The sequence below is a fragment of the Rhea pennata genome, chromosome 28 (assembly GCF_028389875.1).
Source record: "Rhea pennata isolate bPtePen1 chromosome 28, bPtePen1.pri, whole genome shotgun sequence".
Taxonomy (NCBI): domain Eukaryota; kingdom Metazoa; phylum Chordata; class Aves; order Rheiformes; family Rheidae; genus Rhea; species Rhea pennata.
The window spans coordinates 546,450-565,504 of NC_084690.1; the positions used below are offsets into that span (position 1 = coordinate 546,450).

A 19,055-nucleotide genomic window follows, 5' to 3' on the forward strand; every position below is an offset into this window, starting at 1 on the left:
CTTCGAGGCACTCAGTGTCAGGAAGTGACCATGGAGTGACCTTCCTGAGCTGGTGAAACAAACAAACAAAAAAAAATAAATAAACAAAACAGGAAATAACTTGGGCGTTTTAATCCTGCAACATTGCAAATCAGAAAAGGAGATCGACAGGGAACAAAAAGTTTCTATCCTCGCATCAAGCACCTACTTTCAGAAAAAGCACGTTGGCAAAAGCCGGTTGCAGTAGCTTAAAGGACGAATGCCTATTGCCCAGTTATCGAAACAACCCTTCCCAGACAAGGGCTGGAAAAAACTGGTTAACAGCTGGATTTTAATGCCGAATGTCACGGTTACCTTCCCGGCCTCACGCAGAGCCGATCGAGTCCAACAGCGTGAACCCTTCCAGGTCTGCACAAGTCACAGGAAAACAACTTTCATTACATAAACCCATCTTGGAAGCTTTTTCCCTTTATTCTCTTTCCTATTTAGATGGCTTTGGCTGAGATCCGAACTGGAACGGCTCTTCTCAAGGCAATATTTGCGGTGTTACTCACTCGGCAGTCACCACGCTTTTGGCCTCGTTCAGTCTAACTCTAGCCCCGTTAAGCTGCGCGTGCCAGAGCCTTCATCGCCCTGCTCCTAAGAGAGCTTAAGGCAGGACTGAGGTCAGATAATCAAGTAGCTCAGGACACAGGAGCCGTCACCCATGGGTGACCAAAGCTCATTACCAGGTGGCACCCGCACAAGAGATTTAGGCCTTCCCTTGGCTGGCAAGTGTTCAAAGGTGGCCTGACGTCCGTGGTCTCAGACACGAGGGACACAGCGACGCGTGCTCCACCTTCCATCCCTGATTTTTCTCTCCATCACCTATCCAGGGCACGTCTTTCCATTAGCAAACCCCAGCGAAGATGGGGTGGTTTACGCTCCAGGGGAATTCAACGCAGGCTGCTCCCTCCTCTCCGGAAACATTGGGCTGCTGGGACGGCACGAAGCTCTCCAGCCCTCGATGGCCCCGGGGATCTGGCCATACCTCCATGCGCCTGCTAATTTGTGGGGCACTTGAGGCCATCCAGCCTTGTGGACTCTAAAACTGCCCAACCTTTGCCGAGGTTGTCTTTTAAAGTCTGTCAAGCTGGTACACACTACGCGTGCTGTGATGAAGATGCGAAGCACTGTCCACGGGGAAGATCCCTCCCAAGCAAAGGGGAGGTACGCTGGCAGCAGAAATTGGTTCTGGTACAGTTTTCCTCCATCCATGGGGAAAGGACTTAGGATGTGAGCTCCAAGACAGATCACATCATCACTTCCCCTTAAAAGCTATGCTCCAAGAGGGCTGGCCAAAATATCTAGACAGAGGCTCTCCCCTTTTAGACCTGTCCAGAGAATTCAGACGATGGGAGAAAGAAAAAGCAACCTAGAGACCTGCTGGACAAGTCACCTACTCTACAGGGATGTCACAGAGGCAGGTGTAGAAAAGCAGGGCCAGCAGGCTTCACAAAACTACTTCTTAAATACACCCGATTGAGAACAGCAGCTCGAGTCCAAAGGAAAGTGCTAGAAGGAGATCACCTTGCGGGAAATGCTGGCACTTGAGGACAGCTCTCCTTGGACTTGCACTTTCCAACTACCTGGACTCCAGGGCCACCTGGTTGCTCCCGTAAGAGGCAGGATCCAAGGTCAGAGAGGACCTGAGCTGGCTCGTCTCCACGTTCCCTGCTAGTTCACAAGCAGCAGCCAAACGTCAAGAGCAGCCACTGCTCATTCAAGAGATAAAATGAAGTTTCAAAGTGCAAGATTGAACTGAAGAGAAAAAGAACCATTAGCAATAAAGATGCATTTTCACCAGCCAGTCTTCCAAACCTGGTGTGCTGAATCTAGTTCTAGCTACTCAGCACCATAACAGCTAAGTTTCTCCTCTCAAAACAGGGATTTTGGTCCAAGAGCATGCAGGTTGATGCAACTTTAAATGCGGCAGCATCACGACTTGTTGGAAACAGCAACTGGCAGCTGCACCCCAATGGAAAACTCTATTTAGGGGCAGGGAACTTCAGCATCTGGCATTTCTGGGCCCTCATTAGCTGCAGGCATTAACTCAGGACAGAATTTAAACCAGCCCGAGGAAGGCCCGGGATCGCCCTGATGCTTCTAGGAGTTAACAACGCTTTTTTTATTTTTTTCCCCCCGGATTTCCTTGGGGGCAGGAGGAAAGCCCGTTTGTGCTTTCCACTCTGCTCTCACCTCTGTCCACAGTCAACTCAGACTGAGACAAGTCAAGACACAGTCCACAGCCGACTTCAGAGAAACCAAGCTTAGTTTACGGACCGAGCACTTTAAACCGGCAAGAAATGGCAGCAAAGCGCGACAGCGTTGCACGACCACTGGATGTTTTCACTGCTTATGATTCATCTTCCTGAGCTTTAGGCAGCAAAATACACAGAGATACTTTAGAGAGCACATTGAATCACATGCCCATGCCTAGGCACATACACGTGGGGGGGGGAAGCTGCTGGACTAAAGCTTCAAAGTCATCTCTAGTATTGGTGTCCAATTTCAGTTCTGCCAAGCACCCAGAGTCTCCGTGACGTCTCTGGAAAACAGGGGTGCCTAACACCAGAGTTAAACCTAAAACGAACAGGACCACCGTGTCTTTGAGGGTTTCCTGGAAAGGGATCTCTGCCAGGATTTGGGAGAGTCCAGGCTGCATCCCAAGCCAAACTAGGCTTAATCAGAACAAGGGTGTTTCCACGATAAATCCAAAGAGCATAACCACGCCTGGGAGCAAAGGCCCAGGAAATGGAGCCCAAGATCACTGATAGGGAAACAACCCATTAATTCAAGGCTTCACATACAAAGTTACCCTGCTTCAATTCAAGTGGTATTAATAAATTAAAAAAAAAAATCCATTGCTTGTTGACTGGGCCCTTACTGCTAAAGCTGGATTAGAACTCAAATTCCTGGTTCTCGGTCTTGTGTTTTCACTGAAAGGTCAAACAACAAGAATATTCATAACAGATTAAGGGCTCATACATTCAACACCATACCATTAAGCAAAGCAGATTAAGCTACTAAATTTGACCTCTGGCAGCCAGAATCAGTGAAACTCGCCACGGAAGACAGTTAATCGGGCACTGCTTGAAAATCCAAACTGCCAAGGAAAGGATAAGAAAGAATTAAACACTTGAGCAGAGGAAAAGTCAAGCGGTTAAGCAGCGCACCTAACTCAACGCGTGGAAAGAAGAAGAGCAGGAGAAGCAGCAAAACTTTTGCGTGCCCGAGCTCGGCTACCGCTCGCGGAGCACCACCCACCCTAGCCTTTATCAGGCGTTAAACGCATGGATCCGCCTGCATAAAAAAAAAAAAAAACAACAGCAACAACAACAAGAAAAGCTCGGCGTCATTATATTATTTATTCTAGAAGGCAAAGCATGAAGAACAGTTTTGACTACTTTTTGCTAGCAGCACGGCGCCTTGCCCTGGAAGGAGCCGCATTCCGGCCATGGAAGCCCTGCGGTGCTTTGGGGTGGGGGTTGTTACTGGGTTTTGGGGTTGTTTGGGGGTTTTTTTGTTGTTGTTGTTTTGATTGTTTTGGGGTGCTTTTGGGGTTTTTTTGTGTGTTTGTTTTTTGCGCGGCAATGCTTCCCCGCCCTGAGGGCTGCGCGGCCCGGACGGAGGCCGCTGCTCGCCTGCCGCGACCCGCCGGAGGAGGCGGGCGGGGGGGGGGGGGGGGGGGGAGCCGCCGCCGCGGTGACCTTGGGCCTGAGCGCGCCCCGCGCGGGCGCCCCGTAGCAGCCGCCCCGCAGCAGCCGCCCCGCGCGGAAGGGCCCCACGTGGGGCGGGGGGGGGGGGGTAAGGGGCGCGGGCGCAGCGCCCCCCCCCCCCCCCAACACACACACACAACGCGCGTGCCGCGCCCGCCAATCAGCCGTCGCTGCCGCCTATGGGAGCGGCGCCCTGCGCCGCGCCGCCTCCTCATTGGCCGCGCCGCGCTGCCAGTCCAAGCGCAAGCCCCGCCTCCGCCGCTCCCCCACCCACCCCCACCCCACCCCCCTTCCCTGAGGCGCCCGGGCGGTGGCGCCAAGGACACCGGGGAGCCCGCGCGTGGCCGCCGCCGCGCGTGGCCGCCGCCGCCTCGCCCGCCCGCGCGTCCCTGCCAGGCCGGGCCCCCCCCTTCCCCTCCTCGCCCCGGCTCGGCCGCGCCCGCGCTACCTGCCGCCACCTCCGTCCGCCCCGCTCGCGGCTCCGGCTGTGACAGCGGCCCCAACCGCCGACTACCGCCCCGCCCCGCTGCGTCACCGCGTCGCCCCGCCTCCCGCCCCGCCTCGCCTCGCGCGCGCCCGCCCGCCGCCGCCGCCGCCGCCCGGGGCCCGCCGCGCCTGCGCGCCGCCGCTCGCTCGCGCCGGGGGGCGGGGCCAAGCGATTAGGGCGGGGCTTGTGCTGCCTGGGGGGCGGGGCTCCCGCCGTGGGGCCGTCTCCATGGTTACCTGCCCTCCGCAACATGGCGCTGCCCACCCCGCGCTGCTCCCCTGCAGCCCTTGGGAGAGGCCTTGGGGTGTGTGCGTGTGGGTGTGTGTGTGGGGGGAAATGCACCCGTCCCCCCTCCCCGGCTGCCATCACCCTCCACCTCCCCAACCGCCAGGCTGCGGGGCCATCCGCCGTGGGCACCCGGGGGTGGGGGGCACCCGCAGGGCCTTCACGCACCCCGGATGTGTGCGGGTAGGCCTGGGCCGGGTGGGTGGGAGGCAGCTGCCCCCACCCCGAGGGGAGCTTTGGAGGTTTATCTGTAATTTCCTGCTGGGTGAGTCAGCCGAATGCAAATCTGAGGCCTCACTTGTTCGCTAGCGAGGGGTAGCCCACTGAGGGCGCCGGCCCCACACCCGCCCGGCATGAGGAGACCACAGCGCTGTAATTTCAGGAAGCGAAACAGCACCAGGAAAACACCCCGCACGCCCCTGGCCGTGCACATCGCCGGGGCTGCATGGCTTGGCCTGCCCCAGCGGGGACCAGGGCCGCGCGGCCGCCCCTGCACGCCCTCCAGCCGAGGCTGCGGAAAGGTTTGGCAGTTCTCACCTGCCGGGAGCAGCGTGGGGGTGGCAGGGGCTGCCACAAGGCTGCGGGTCCCCACGGCGCAGTGGCCTGGCCACCTCCATAGCCTGCGAGTGGGCTCTTGTCTCCAAAGTCACTTGGGTTCTGGCCTTCCGGCATGGGGAACACCTTCCTTGCATGGGGAATGCCTTCTTGAGCCACCATCACCCGGAAAACGGGATGTGGGATGGGAGGGAATGCTGTCCTCCGGGAGAAACAGAGGGACAAGGCCCCAGCCAGCGTGGGAGCAGGATGTGCCACTGGCCACTGTGGCTTGCAGTGGGGCTGGCAGTGCCTGTGTACAGAGGATGTGCTCAGAGGGCTTGGAAGTGGAGGTGAGGGGTGCACAAAGGGGGCAGGGATGGGCGAGACGGGACCGTTTCCCAGGCTGAGTTGGGAAATGGGGCCTTGGGCCGTGCTCCTGGCCAGGGGCAGGAAGCATCCCCAGAGGCAGCGTCCCCAAAGGCAGCATCCCCAAGGATTGTCCCCAATGGCAGCATTCCCAAGGGCAGCTGGTGACGCAGGTGGGCATGAGCGACCCAGATGGACGGGGCTGATGTCTGCTCCTTCCTGTGGCATTCGCCCCGGCTTTCACGGAGCGTGTCATCGCTTCGGGGAAAGTTACGTTTGCTTCCAGCAAGGCAGGTCCGTGCGAGCTCTTGCACATCCTGGCAGAAACTTGGGCAAGAGAGAGTGGCCGGACATGCCCTGAAACAGGTTGCCTGGCCCCAGCCCGCTCTCCCGGCCCAGCTGTGGTGGTGGAAGAGGAAGCCACCAGGATGAAGTCGTATGGAGAAATCGCTGAGTGGCAGCATTTGCGCCACCAGATCCTTTCCGGGGCTGCCGGCATTTCTCTGTGCCTTGACGAGGGTGGGCGTCATTGCGGGCACTACTGGGACAGTCCCCGCTGCGTCAGCCTCGGTCCCTGGGCCCAGTGAGCACTGAAAGCCCTGCTCCCGCGCTCTGCGCGAAGGCAGGCAAGCCTTGCTTATCCTCGACGGCTGCTTAAGCCAGCGAATCCCTGTCTCCTAGAGGCAGGGGATGGTGAGGAGAAGGTCTCCTCCTGCAGTGGTTTAGCCAAGCAAAAAGAGAGGTGGGAACATGGCCCGTGCAGACGCCGGCTCCCCGGCACGCCTCTCCTTGCCTGGCAGGTTCGTGCCAGCACGGCTGGGTGGCTCTGCAGAGGAGACGGGCCCGCGGGAGGGGAACTGGGTAAACCTCAGGCATTGCGAAACGTGGAAATCCCGTTCTGACAGTGCTTCCTTCCAGCAGCACATGAAAAGCCGGCGCGCTGGGAGCAAGGCTCAGAGAGCGCCCAGGACACACCACCAGCAGCACAGGCATAGCCAGCGCGCCGCTTGGACAGGTAGCTGCAGCCCTTTGCCCTGGGGACATGCTGGGGGTGGGTGGGTGCGAGGCTGGGCAGCAGGCAGCCAGCCGGCCGAGACGGAGCGGTGCTAACGGTGGCGGTTGTGATTTGCCTCACAGGTTTCACAGCCAGCAGGGGAGATGGCGTTTGTCCCGGATTTAGACATGCTGGAGAACAGCAGGTAAGCGGGACTGCGCTGCCTCGGCCCCGGTGGGGGTGGCGGGGAGGCGACGCCTAGGCAGAGGCAGCCCCGGCGTTACCGGCTCCCCTTGCTTTGCAGCCTGAACGAGGAGACCTTTTACGGACTTGACTACCCATGCGTGCAGAAGGTAATGTTGGGGTTGTGGGAACGGTCCCAGCGGAGCCCGGTCCATCTCTGTCTCACAGCACAAAAGCCAGGTTCTCATGCCGCGTCTCCTCTCTCCAGAAGCCTCGCCTGAGCTCAGAGCTGAAATTGTCCAGCCAGAGCCCATCGAAGGTGGACATCCAGGTGACACTCACAGAGGGACACCCAACCAAGACCTTCCGCCAGGCCGCTGTCCTCATGGTGGCCATGACCAAACTCTTGAAACGGCCGTCGCACCACGACTTCGCCGACAGCGACCTCGGGAGCTTCCTGGATGCCGTTTTTGGTAGGGTTGCAGTACGGCGATGGGCGAGGGGGAAGTCACCAGAGGGAGGTGTGGGTCAGGGGTGTGCTGTCACCACTAGGCACGCTGGCATCCCTCCTAACAGTCTGTCGCTTCGCAGAGCCCATCCCCTTCCAGCGGTGTGACAGCAGCTACTCAGGGGCCCCCGTGTACCGCTACACCCGCTCGCAGTCCTTTGACATCCTCGACATCAACCACAAGAGCTTCGTGCTGGAGTCGCCTACCCAGCTCGTGGCCCTGCACCTGCAGGGCCCCTCCGCTGGCCGGAAAGGTGAGGACACCCCGGTCTCATCCTGCTCCCCTCGCCACCAGCTCCCAGGAACAGCCCAATGACTCTTGTGTCTCCTCTCCACAGTGAAGCTCAACATCGCTCTGTACCGCCCCAAGAGCTCGCCGGGCAATGGTGGGGCCATGCAGATGCCCGTGGCACTAGGCATCAAGGGGTACAAACTCTACATGTCATGTGTGATGAGCGGTGCCGAGCCCACACTGCAGCTGGAGGTGAGTGTGCATGGAGGTAGCACCCTGCCCTACATCTCTGGACTTTGCCAGGATCCCTTGTACCCCGACCCGGCGGGGAGGCCCAATCCCTTTCTCTGACTTCTGCCTCGTCCTGCTGCAGGAGGCTGACGTCACCAGGGACATCGACAGCTTCGAGCTGACCCGCTTCATCTTCTACCGCCTGGACAGCCCGGCGGAGGGCACCACACGTTTCGAGTCGGCTGCCTTCCCCGGCTGGTTTGTCTGCACCTCGCTGCAGCCCAAGCAGCCCGTGAGCATCACCAACCAGCCCGACGAGGTGAACATCACCACGTACCGGCTGACCAGGCACTGAGCTGCCCCTGCTCCAAACCAAACCAGCAGTCACTGGTTTTCAGGCCGTATGTACCAAGTACAACCCAGTTTCCCCGTGCGGCTGGGACCTGCTGCCTTCCCTGCCCCACGGAAGATTTATTTCATGTGAAATAGCAGCTCTGGGCCCTGTGGGCCTGAGTCGCAGTTAATTTATACTTAATTATGTTGGTCCATTGCTTTTAACTTAAACAGCTTCTTAATTTAACTATTGTATTTTTATCATTTGCCTATCTCAGGAACAGAAGTATTTATTGGTGACTGAAAACTGTTGAAATAAAAACTTTCCCATGATTGCATTTCTTGGCTTGTCACTCTAGTGGGGGAGTCCAGAATTAAATGATCTGGGGATGGTTTTGGGCAGGGAGGACCCACTCCCAAACTGGGCATCATCATCAGGAAAATCCCATGGTATCAGCTGTTTTGGGGGACTCTTCAGTTCTACACTTCCCCCCTCCTTTTTTTTTCATTTCCCATCCTTCTTCCAGATAGCTGGGTACAAATCCAGAGTCCAGGGACCACCCAAGAGCCCTGGGGACAACCCAAGAGCCTGGAGACCCCTGAGGAGCCCAGGGGTAAGCCCAGGAGAGTCAAGGGACCATCCCAGAGCCCTGGAGACCATGTAGAGCCTGGGAACCACCCCAGAGCTCCAGGGACCACTCCAGAGCTCCCAAAACCACCCTAAAACTCCAGGGACCACCCCAGAGCTCCAAAGACCACCCTGGACCCTGTCCTGTGATGGCCTTAAAGCCAGCCTGGAAGCTACCCACTCCCCCAAGGGCAGGTGGCCCTGGCCACCATCGGGGCTTTGCAGCACCCCATGAGGGATGCAGCCCCCCAGCCCTCCCCTTGGTGGGTGGCTGGGCTTCAGAGCTCCCCCAAACACTGACCCAACCCCCTTTCTTTGCCCTCGGGACAACATCGTGCTGGTCCAGGCACCCCAGAGGCAGTAGCATTTAGTCCCCCAAGGTATTGAGACCACAAGTCTTCATCCTCTCCACCCAGCACATCCCCAACCCACCCCAGAGCCAGCAAGCAGAGGGCAGATGTTGGCCAAAACCACACTGGGAGCCCAGGTGAGAGGGAGGCATCCCAGGAAGGACACCGGGTCACACCCAGGCCAGCGGTGCGGCCGCAGCTCTCTCCTGCTCTCCCGGTACCCGCGATGCTCCTCCAGCTGCCCACAGTTGCCTCCCAGCCGGCACACGCGGGCTGCAGCCGGCTGCCCCCTGGCTCTGGCTCCCTCCCCTGCGGGAGGCGGACGGCTCTGTGCCAGAGCTCGGTGCCAAGCAGCGACGCTTCCTCCTCTTCCGGCACCGCGCGCTGCTTCGAGTCAGCCCCTCAGCCCCGGCCGGGCCCTCACCGCCGCCGCTGCCACCCGCCACAGGGCCCCACCGGCGCTGCCACCCGACGCCATTTTGGGCTTCCCCCTCTCCCCCAGCGCCGCCATCCCGCTGCCCCCAGGCCAAGCCAGCCGCCGCAGGCGCACGCAAACTGTTTGATACTAATTTGTGGAAATTCAGTAACTAAATTTAATCTATTCGCCGACCCCAGCGGCTCCGCGTCCGCGCACTCCTCCCGCCCCCGGCACCCGCTCACAAGAAACCCCCTCAGCGCCACCGCTTCCCTTTTAAAGGGGTACCCCGCCCCCTCCGCTAAGCCCCGCCCACTACGTTTCCCGCCCCGCCCCCGGCGGCTCTTCCGCGTTGTCCCCGCCCTTCTGCCCGCCTCTAACCAATCGTGGCTCCTCGCTCCCGCCGGTCCGCCCGGTGCCCGCAGCTCCGCGCTTCCCATTGGGCAGTTTGAAGAAGGCGCTGGCCAATGAGCGCGGTGGAGCAGTTGGCCGCGGCGAACGGACGGTTGGGCTAGCTGAGTCGGGATCCCGGCATGGAGCGGGCGGGGGGCGTTGGTGCTTCCGCGCAGGGTGAGGGGGCCGGGGGTGAACTGGGGGCCCTGTGGGGGCGGGGCATTGGGGGATGGGGCAATGGGGGGCCCTGTGGGGCAGGGGTGTTGGGGGATGCAGGTTATCTGGGTGTCCTGTGGGGTGTTGGGGGTGGAGGCGATCTGGGGGCTCTGTGGGGCGGGGGTGTTGGGGGATGCAGGTTATCTGGGTGTCCTGTGGGGTGTTGGGGGTGGAGGCGATCTGGGGGCTCTGTGGGGCGGGGGTGTTGGGGGATGCAGGTTATCTGGGTGTCCTGTGGGGTGTTAGGGGAGGGAGGCGATCTGGGGGCTCTGTGGGGCGGGGGTGTTGGGGGATGCAGGTTATCTGGGTGTCCTGTGGGGTGCTGGGGGGGGGGAGGAGGCGATCTGGGGGCCTTGTGAGGGAGGGGAGTTGGAGAATACCAGTTATCTGGATGTCCTGTAGGGTGGGAGAGTAAAGGGGGGCCCTGTGGAGTGTTGGGAGATTGGGGAGATTTGGGTTCCTGGGAAGCAGGTGGTGTTGGGGAACTGGGGCGATGGGGGGGCTGTGGGATGGGGGGATAGGGGCAGTGGGAAGCCCTGGGGGATGTTGGGAATGCTGGATGATCTGGGGGCACTGTGGGCTGAAGGCAGTGGGGGAGTCCATGGGATGTCAAGGGCTCGGGATGATTTGGGCACCCTGTGGGATGCAGAGATTTGGGGGATGAGGAAAATGGGGGGAGATGGGGGGCAGTCTGGAGGCTCTTTGGAGAGCGGGCAGTGAGGGGCAGCAGAGATCTAGGGGCTCTGTGGGGCAGGGGGCAATGGAGGCCCTGCAAGGTGTTGGAGATGAAGATGATATGGCAGCCCTGGGGAGTGCAGGGCTGGCAGTGATCTGGGCAGCGTGAGGAGGGTTGAGTGGCCTTTTGGGGTGGGGGCCTGCCTTGGGAGGCGATATGGAGGGGCAGAGGCTGACTTGAGGGTGCTGGGACTTTGGGAGGAATATTGGAGTGGCCCAGGGGCAGGAGGACATTGGGGGTACCCAAGGGATACCCTAGGGGATACCTACGGAGTGGGAGCATGGATGTCATTTGGGGGAGCAGGTTGGATGGAGGGGCTCTGGGTGCACCTTGGAGCACTGTGGGAGGGCAAGTCCCAGAACCAGTGGGTGCTGGGACACCCTGGCTGCTGAATTGTTTTTGGGACGCTGTAAAAGCATTGGGGTGCAGTGGCAAGGGAAGGGGGTGATCTTGGGGGGGAAGAGGGCTGGCAACAGAGGTGGTCAGAGGTGCCCTCAGAGCCAGGCAGAGCCTGGGCCTTTGGATGAAGGCTTTCACGTGAGGCCAGCGTGGTTCAGGGGACCCCTTTTGAGCAGGGAGGGGTCTTGTCCATGTTCGGGACAGGTTCAAAGCCCTCCCAGGAGAACAGCGGGGTCCCAGTACTTGCTGATGCTGGGCCAGACTGTCTCTGCTGTAAGATTCCCCAGTCTCACCAAAACCCTCAGCCAAACTGGAGGGGTCAGAGATATCCCCTGCCGCACAGCTGGGCAGCTGCTCTTGGCTGCAGAGCAGTACAGACTTAGGGGATACAAGTTACACAGTTGAGCTGGAACCTCTGGATGAACTAAATAGCAATTGAATGGTGACTGTGAGCTGACAGAGTGTCCCTGGGGGAGTCCAGAGAGAGGACTGTTTGCCAATAAGCTTAGCTTTTTTTCTGGTTTAGACAAGCATTACAAGAAGCTCATACAGAGTCAAATCAGCTGGTGAGTCTAAAAAGGAGGTGAACCTAAAAAGAAAGGATCATGTTCTGCCTTTGTTGTAAGGAAGGTCTGGAGAATGTCCTTACTGCACTGCAGAGCAGGATCGGCGGCAGCATCTCCCCTTTTCTCTCCTTTCCTTCTCCAAACTGAAAAAGCACCATGCCACTGAGGTTTTGAGCGGCATTATGCTGCGAGCGTCAGAGAACTCTGGTCTTTATGTGCTAACGAGCCTCTGGGTGATATCACATGCATGGAAGTGTTCTGGAAAGCAGGACGTTGATGGAGTATTTCTGGGAACAGCATTGCCAGGCTCAGGCCGGGCACTTGGGGGATTGATACAGCTGTACAATAACTTTAATGCTGTGAATGTGAAAGAAATCCGTTCTTATCAGTGCTCAAAATAATGAGGTTGCGATGCGTGCACTGCATTTTCCTATGTCTTTGCAGAAGAGCGAAGAAGACAGCTCCAGGAGTACCTGGCAGCCAAAGGAAAGCTAAAATGCTCAAGTACAAAGTAAGTTTGGAGGATATGTAGCTGATTCTTCGTGGGTTGCCAGTATTTGCTTTCTCTCTGCATTGATTCACTAGTCAAGAGAGAATTGCCTCTTTGCAGTGTCCAGCCATCAAGACGGTGACCAGAGGAAGCTGCGGCCCCACGTGCCGCAGGCTGGGCTCTTTAGAGTTACTGGCAGCAGTAGCCAGTAACTCAAAAATGGTTTGAGTATTGAGATTTCCTGCTGGTTGATGTAGTCTCTTGTGGGTGTTTTCTGAGTCTCTGAGAGACTTTCTCACCTCAGCTTTCGGCTCTGTCAGAACAGTCCTTTGTTACATTACCAAAAAAAATCAGCTTCATGCAGCAAAGGCACAACTGAATCTCAAAAAAAGGGTGTTTTGGATTTGACTACTGCTTTTTAATGCCTTTTCTAGGCTAGACTAATATTAGACAGGGGCATTTTCAGTGCATCTAAAAGGAAGCTGTAAGATGAATCTGGATAGGATCAAGTAACCTGTTTAATGAGTTACTTGCCTGGCTGTGGGACTCCATCCCTGCCTCACTCATTTCATTTGGAGCGGGGCTGTGTACAGATACACCCCTGTGACCACAGCTTGCATTTGCAGGCTGAGAATAGCGAGGCGTCTTTCTTTAAAGCTTTTAACTGAAACTGCTGCTTCATCTGGCAAATCTGAACACTTCAAAGACTCGGTTGTGGTGAGTATTTCTCGTGATATTGCAGTAAAAAGGAAACCATAAAACTTGTCCATGGGGAGAAGATATAGGGAAGCAGGATCAGAGGCTAGAAAAAGCAGTAACAGCCCCCGATGCGCTGAAAAACACCGCTAATATTACATAAACGAGAAAAGAGCACTCAAAATCTTCCTCTGTGGCGTAGTACGCAGCTTGTGCAGAATAGAGGACAATGCTCTAACTCTCCAGGTTCTTTCTTTACAGGAAAATATCTGCAGAGAAATTAATCTTGGTTAGCAGCTGAGCTGCTGGTTCAAAAACAAGCTGCTGGAGCAGGGGGGTGGGAGAATGCAGTATATCTATCGTTGCTATCAGAGGGCTCCAAATGACGAAGGAGGACAGCGTAGCTGGGGACAGCTGACAGGGTCACTGCTCCAGCTCCCCACTTTGCTGCCAGTACTGGCTCTGAGGTGCTCGTGTATCACCCGCCGCAGCGCTGCAGCTCGCCGCGCAGCATGGTAGAGTAAAACCCTGGCTGATGCGCTGTGAGATACTGCTGTGACCTGCAGCACAGCAACAGCTGACTCAGATGCAGCTCAGCCATCTGCAGCATGCGGGGGAAGTCGGGGCGCTGGCCAGGCCGGGAGGGGCAGCAGCTTCATGAGCTGTCCAAGCCTATTGCATCCTCATGTTTCCTGGGCCCCTTCAGCTGCATAAACTGTTTTCATTACTTCTGTTGTCAGCGGAAGTCGTAACTTAGTTGACAACACTGGATGTCAACCTTTTGTGCTGTTTTTCTATTGCCACGCAAAATAAAAAGAATTAATGTTGCATCACAGTTTCTTGACAGTTTTCCGGTTTCAAAAAGCTTCTCGTAAGTTCCTGTGGCTGAAACAGCCTGAAGTGCTTTAGATATTTACACTTTTCTGCAGCAGCTGTTAAATACACTGATATTTTGTTTGACTTTCCACAGACCCTATTTAAAGGACCGGACTAATCACCTGAATCCAGCCTTAAAACTACTTTCTAAATCAGAGCATGTAAGTAGGAGAGCAAAATCTTTTGAGTCTGGCTTTCTATATCATGCTTGAGGCAAGTCCATGGAGAATAAGCTACACAAATTAGGAGAGCAATTTCCTGACCTTGATTGGGTACAGTCAACACATTGCTAAATAGCTGGGCGATAAGACAACTAATTGTTTTTCAGAGGAACTTATTCTGGGAGACTTCTCCGTAGCGTAGGAGTGCTGGTGGGTGTTGTGTTGTTGTTACATTGGCAATTGCTTTTGTCACCTCAGGCCTTGGCATGCACCTCCCGTGGGCTGGCAGGGCTGGGGCAGGAGTGAACTGTCACGGTTTGACCAAGCTGGGCTCTCCTCTGGGTTCTGCTGCTTTCAGGGCTGAAGTTCTCTTTGTCTCTCCAGGTTGCCGGGAACAAGAAGGATGTTCTTGCGAACGTGGCGAAGGCTGCTCACAAGGATGACAAGCTTGGCATCAAAACCACACAGCACACCGGCCACAATCTTCAGCACAAGTCCTCAAACTCAACCCAGAGAGCACTGGTGGTACCTTCGGAGCAGTTTCGGAAGAGCACAAAGCTGCCTCTGGGGCCCATACCCAGCACAAGCCACTCTGCACAGCCCAGAAGGACGCTGCCAACTTCTACCTCCTGTCACCTAAATGCAGAAGGGACTGAGGAAGCTGCGAAGGAGTGTGTCACTGCTGTTGTTCTGACTGGGAGTGACCTCCTGCCTGGAGCACCTCGCTCAGTAAATAAGAGCCTGCAAGAAAGGCTGGTCTGCAACAAAGAAAACTTCCCAGGGCAAGCCCTTTCAGACCCTGTGCTGAACAGTGTGTTTGAGCCTGATGGAAACAGTCACAGCAACAGGAGAGTCTTGGCTCATAGGCAAACCTCTGGTGCGGTATCCAGGACCATCCAGGGCCCAAAAGACAGAATTAACAGCTATCGGAAGAGGGAGGAGCTGATTCAGGATCAGCTCAGGAAACCCCTGCCAGGCTCAAAGAATGCATCTCAAAAACCAACCAGCAAGACTCAGGCATTGCAACCCCCTCCGTTACTTACTGTCTCTAGGACTCGGCTACATAAAAAACCAGGAACAAAACATGAGAGTATTAATGTGGCAAGGCAGCCCGTAGGAAAGCCGCTTGGCACACTTCCGATGGGAAGCTTTAAGCACCACAGTAGAGCTCCGCAACTGAAAAGATCTCCTGTAAAGCCTTTGGCCTCCAGCAGGCTCCAGACGACTGCAAAACTGGGGTCCACAAAGAGATCCAGCCTGAGACTGGCTCACGCTGTGCGGTGGCAAAGGACCACAGTTAAAGGGGAGGCAGGTAGGAAGGATGTGAAGGTGGTGCCTCAGGGGCGCACAGCAGCATCTCGAGTGACAAGCCCCCCAAACCAGGCTCGCAGCACACATGGCTCCAAAACTCAGGCAACTGAGAGTGAATTTAAGACTAGGAGAGAAGGACTTAAACCCGAGCTGCCAAAGACAAGTGGAGTGCAGGCGAAGCGTGTTCCCAAGACCCCAGCGGCCGAGGATCGTAAGTAAGTAGTACCTTTGGCCAGCTCTGTCCTCACCTCCCTTCCCTTTCGCAGGCTCCAGTGGGGACTCCAAAGGCTCCTCCTGGCCCTTCACCCCCTCTGCCCAACAGTTTTAACTGGCTTTCCAGTGAGATTTTAAGCCCTGAGTAGTGTTAAACTCAGCTGTCCACTGGCCAGTTAAAAAGTGTTTAACTGGCTGAATTGGCATAAACCTGTTGACAACAAGGTCCAACTCACCCTGTCAGTGAAAGACTGTCCTTTGGAGATTGATACCCCAAAACAGAGGAGGGTGGGGTTGAGATTTGTTGGCACTCTGAGTTCCCCTCTTCTCCTGTCAACTCAGTGATCTTTCCTGTTCAGGCATAACTGTTGCTCTCACAGACTAGCCGCAAACTTGACTTTGCAATATTTTACACAGCAATCGAGTCATGAGGCCGAGGAAACGAAAGGCCTCATGAGTATGTGCAGTGGAGTGGCAGCCCTGCAGCTTGCCTTGGTGCAGCAGAAGCAGTGGAGCTGATGGCTTTGGCCTCACGTAAACGGCAGGGAGTGGTTCCAGGGTGTAGTGATGTTTCTGAATAGATTGAGCCTCACAGCTCAGGTTAGTGCTGCTGTCAGAGCAAACTAGAGGAGAGCACGCAGCTGCGCTCCTGTTTTAGCTTCAAGGCACACTTAAACTCAAGAGGGTTTTCCTTCCCTTGCCTAGCTCCGATGCATTTTTAGCGTAGATAAACTGGTTCTTCCTGAACAGCTGGAACTGGGCTGGAGTGAGATTCAAAGGGAAAGCAGACGGTAGCTTGGCAGAGGGCTGGCACGCGAGAACTGGTGACCTTCTGTGGTGATAACAGCGATCCCTTGATCCTTTAACAGGAAACAACTGGAGCAGTGGTTGGCATCCAAAGGGAAGTCGTACAAACGGCCACCTATGACGTTGCCTCGGAAAAAGCCGGTGAAAGAGAAGCTAGCCTTCAGAAACAATGTCCAGGAGGAGAAAGAGGAGAAACTAGAGCAGTTCTGCTTGGACAGGATTGATAGCATCTTAACTGACTGCCTGAAGCTCGTTGAGGAGGTGTGGATGGGAAAGGAGGTGCTGTGCCAGGCTCTCCATCTCTCAGAGCATCCCGGGAGATAAGGGCTGTGTCCCCCCCACCCTGCCCAGCAGCACAGAGTGGAGACCAAAGCCCTTGTCTGGGTTTTAGTGTGTCCATTAGTGTCGGCGCTAGAGTTTATCCCGCAGCATCCCTCTGAAATATTATCCTTTTTTTACTGAGAGGAAATGGAGGCAGGAGAGCTTTATTATTTGTCCAAGGTCATGCAGGAGACTAGCAAAAAAAAAAAAAAAAAGCAAAACCCAGACTCTCTAGATCCTCCTTTCTCTCCACAGAGAGCACCGTGAAAGCAGTTACACTGACAACCTGCTTCTGGACCTCGTGACTGACCCCTTTCTCCTGGGCCTGGCCCTGTTGTTGTAGGGTGTCCCCTCAGAGGAGCTCTTTGAGATGCTGTCCCATGTTCCCCACGCAGAGAAGTTTGCCAAGTTCTGGATCTGCAAAGCAAAGCTGCTGGCCCGGAGCGGCCCTTTTGATGCCACAGGGTTGTACAAAGAAGCAGTGTGTGCCGGTGCTGTGGTGAGTAAGGAGCCCTTCTCTTTGGCGTTCCGCAGTGTTCCCTGTCTGTACCCCAGCAGATTTCCTTGAGATCCGGGAGTTGGATTTTGGGATGAGTTTAGCAGCACTAGTTGTTGATGAAACAGCCCTTTTGAGCTGCAGCTCTGTTCCCAGAAAAACACCTTCGGCTTTAATCAGCCGAGGCAGCATTGTACAGGCACTTGCTCCCTGCTGTGGGTGCGAGGGCAAAACGGGCAGTTTTCTTCCAGCTGTAACTCGGGAGCAGCACAGCCTGCTGGCAGCTCCGTGCCTGGGCTGGGCAGTTTAACTGTAGCATCTGGTGGGTTTTACCAGTCGAGCGTGGACGGCTGTCTGGCGATACCTGCGTGCTTATAGGTTAATTTGGAGAAACGAAATTCTGCAGCCTTCTACCATTCTCTCTGGCATGAGGTGTAGTGAAAAAGCTTTCTTGCTATCGTCTCTGGACTGCAGTCTTTGTTCCTGAGTCAAGCCTGCCTTGACCTGCATTCTGCTTTTCTTGCAGCCGCTCCAGGAGCTCAGAGAAGTTGTCCTTGATATTTTGAAGACCACAGACAGAACATCAGAAGGTAACGTGTGCGCGTAGGGGCTGGCTGGCAGGCTGGACTGTGGGTGGGCAGGGCTTCCCCGCTGCTGCAGGCAGGGGAAGCAGCGTGGTTTGTAGGCTGTCCCAGCATCCCATGTCCCCAAAGACTATGACAGAGACAGAGCGTTGTGAAAGCCCAGTATCCTGATCTTGAAAGTGGGGATAAAATTCCTCTGCCAGGGCTGGGCACAGCGCTGGCCCAGCGCCACTTCCATAGCACGAAGCCCTTACCTGTGCCTGGAGCGCTGTGGTGGGGTAATCCCACCCCAGCTGCAGCTTTCTTCCTTCTCTACCTTTTTCTCTCTCCTGTCAGGGCAAAAGGCTGAGCAGCCTGCACTTTGGGAGCACACAACGCCCGGCCCAAGCGAGAGGCAGCACGTGGTAGCGACTCCCTGCCTGACGGGAAAGAGCCTGACCAGCCTGCCTGTCTCTTCAATCAAGTTACAAGTTGTGTCCATACCCAGGTAAGGCTCGCCTGGCGCCGGCAGCAAGCGCTCCTCTGCCTGCCTTGCTGCTCCTCCCTACAGGACTTACCCGACTGCTTGTCCTTCCCGCAGACGAAAGGAGTGGCCAGAAGGCCGAGAGGTGAAATTCTTGACGCCTGTGCGGCGTTCGCTGCGGATAGAGCGGGCTGGGAGCCGCTACCCAGACATGCTGAAGGACCACGACACTGTGGTGTCATCCCTCGATGAAATCCTGGCTGGGGAAGAGGAGAGCGAGCTCTTTTTCTGGAAAAACAAGGCCTTGCCAGAGGTGTCAGAGATGGAGATTTTGGCCTTATAGCCCTCAAAGTGCTGCGGAGGGATTTCTTGAGTGATGCAGCCTGGCAGGCTGTTGGCTCTCCCCTGCTGCCTCACATTTATTTCAGTCACTTCTCTCTCTGCCTCTCAGTCAGATGTAAATACACAGGAGTAGCATGTAATTAACCTTTTCTGCTGTTTTTAAATGTGCGTGTGTGTATGTATACATATATATATATATATATATATATATATATATATAAACTTGCAGTAGAAATGCAGTGTGACTTGACGGATAGCGTGCAATATCTGGGGTTGGAGCCCAAGGTTCTGCACAGGACCAGCTTTGGTTCATCAGTGTGGTGAAACGTGCCCTGATTTTCCTGCTGTAAGGTGGTATCATCCAGTCTCTGCTGTGCTCCAGCCACTTCCCACTGTTCTGGAAGTGCTGTTCTGAGGGATTTGCTCCGTAGCTGTGTTGTGGCCTAGCCGGTCATCATGTGGCTGTTCTCCACTGGGAGGCATGCAACAGATCACATCCAGGACGTCTTGGGTTGCTTGTAGTAGCATCAGCTGTGTCATGTCAGACCCATGACGTGCTCCTTCCACAGTAAAAGTTGGAGCTCCCAGGATACCCAAGCGATGCCAACAGCCCACATACACACACCAAGAAGGTTGAAGCCATCATGCGTTGGCAGCCCCCTTCCAGCCAGCATGCAAGGGGTGCACAGGTCCTTAGGA

General features: G+C 56.1%; 3 protein-coding genes across 3 annotated transcripts in view; 2 read left to right on the top strand and 1 right to left on the bottom strand.

The window, feature by feature from the left end:
- The window catches only part of OGDH (oxoglutarate dehydrogenase), a 40,487-nt gene extending 36,227 nt beyond the window's left edge, over nucleotides 1-4,260 (bottom strand). Inside the window, exon 1 of the mRNA XM_062596810.1 lies at nucleotides 4,186-4,260. The gene's annotated coding sequence lies outside the window, so the exon portion shown is untranslated. The remainder of the gene's footprint in view (nucleotides 1-4,185) is intronic.
- Nucleotides 4,261-6,363: 2,103 nt separating this feature from the next.
- Nucleotides 6,364-8,157, top strand: LOC134151939 (interleukin-1 beta-like). Its single transcript, XM_062596894.1, has 7 exons — nucleotides 6,364-6,427; nucleotides 6,550-6,611; nucleotides 6,711-6,759; nucleotides 6,858-7,062; nucleotides 7,181-7,351; nucleotides 7,436-7,581; nucleotides 7,703-8,157. Exons 2-7 carry the CDS (start codon nucleotides 6,571-6,573, stop codon nucleotides 7,913-7,915), a joined length of 825 nt encoding a protein of 274 aa, XP_062452878.1. The 5' UTR covers nucleotides 6,364-6,427; nucleotides 6,550-6,570; the 3' UTR covers nucleotides 7,916-8,157.
- Nucleotides 8,158-13,552: 5,395 nt separating this feature from the next.
- CKAP2L (cytoskeleton associated protein 2 like) lies at nucleotides 13,553-18,522 on the top strand. The gene is made up of 8 exons (XM_062596647.1): nucleotides 13,553-13,653; nucleotides 13,753-13,819; nucleotides 14,204-15,345; nucleotides 16,213-16,411; nucleotides 16,815-16,970; nucleotides 17,494-17,557; nucleotides 17,888-18,038; nucleotides 18,132-18,522. The coding sequence occupies exons 1-8, from the start codon at nucleotides 13,553-13,555 to the stop codon at nucleotides 18,355-18,357; spliced, it is 2,106 nt and encodes a 701-aa protein (XP_062452631.1). The 3' UTR covers nucleotides 18,358-18,522.
- The last annotated feature ends 533 nt before the right edge of the window (nucleotides 18,523-19,055 follow it).

Coding starts and splice junctions, on each gene's coding strand:
- LOC134151939 (XM_062596894.1), top strand. CDS start 6,571: ATGGCGTTTGTCCCGGATTTAGACATGCTGGAGAACAGCAG. Junction 6,612..6,710: donor GACATGCTGGAGAACAGCAG/GTAAGCGGGACT, acceptor CTTGCTTTGCAG/CCTGAACGAGGAGACCTTTT. Junction 7,063..7,180: donor CTTCCTGGATGCCGTTTTTG/GTAGGGTTGCAG, acceptor GTCGCTTCGCAG/AGCCCATCCCCTTCCAGCGG.
- CKAP2L (XM_062596647.1), top strand. CDS start 13,553: ATGTCAACCTTTTGTGCTGTTTTTCTATTGCCACGCAAAATAAAAAGA. Junction 16,412..16,814: donor GCCTGAAGCTCGTTGAGGAG/GTGTGGATGGGA, acceptor CTGTTGTTGTAG/GGTGTCCCCTCAGAGGAGCT. Junction 17,558..17,887: donor CACAGACAGAACATCAGAAG/GTAACGTGTGCG, acceptor CTCTCCTGTCAG/GGCAAAAGGCTGAGCAGCCT.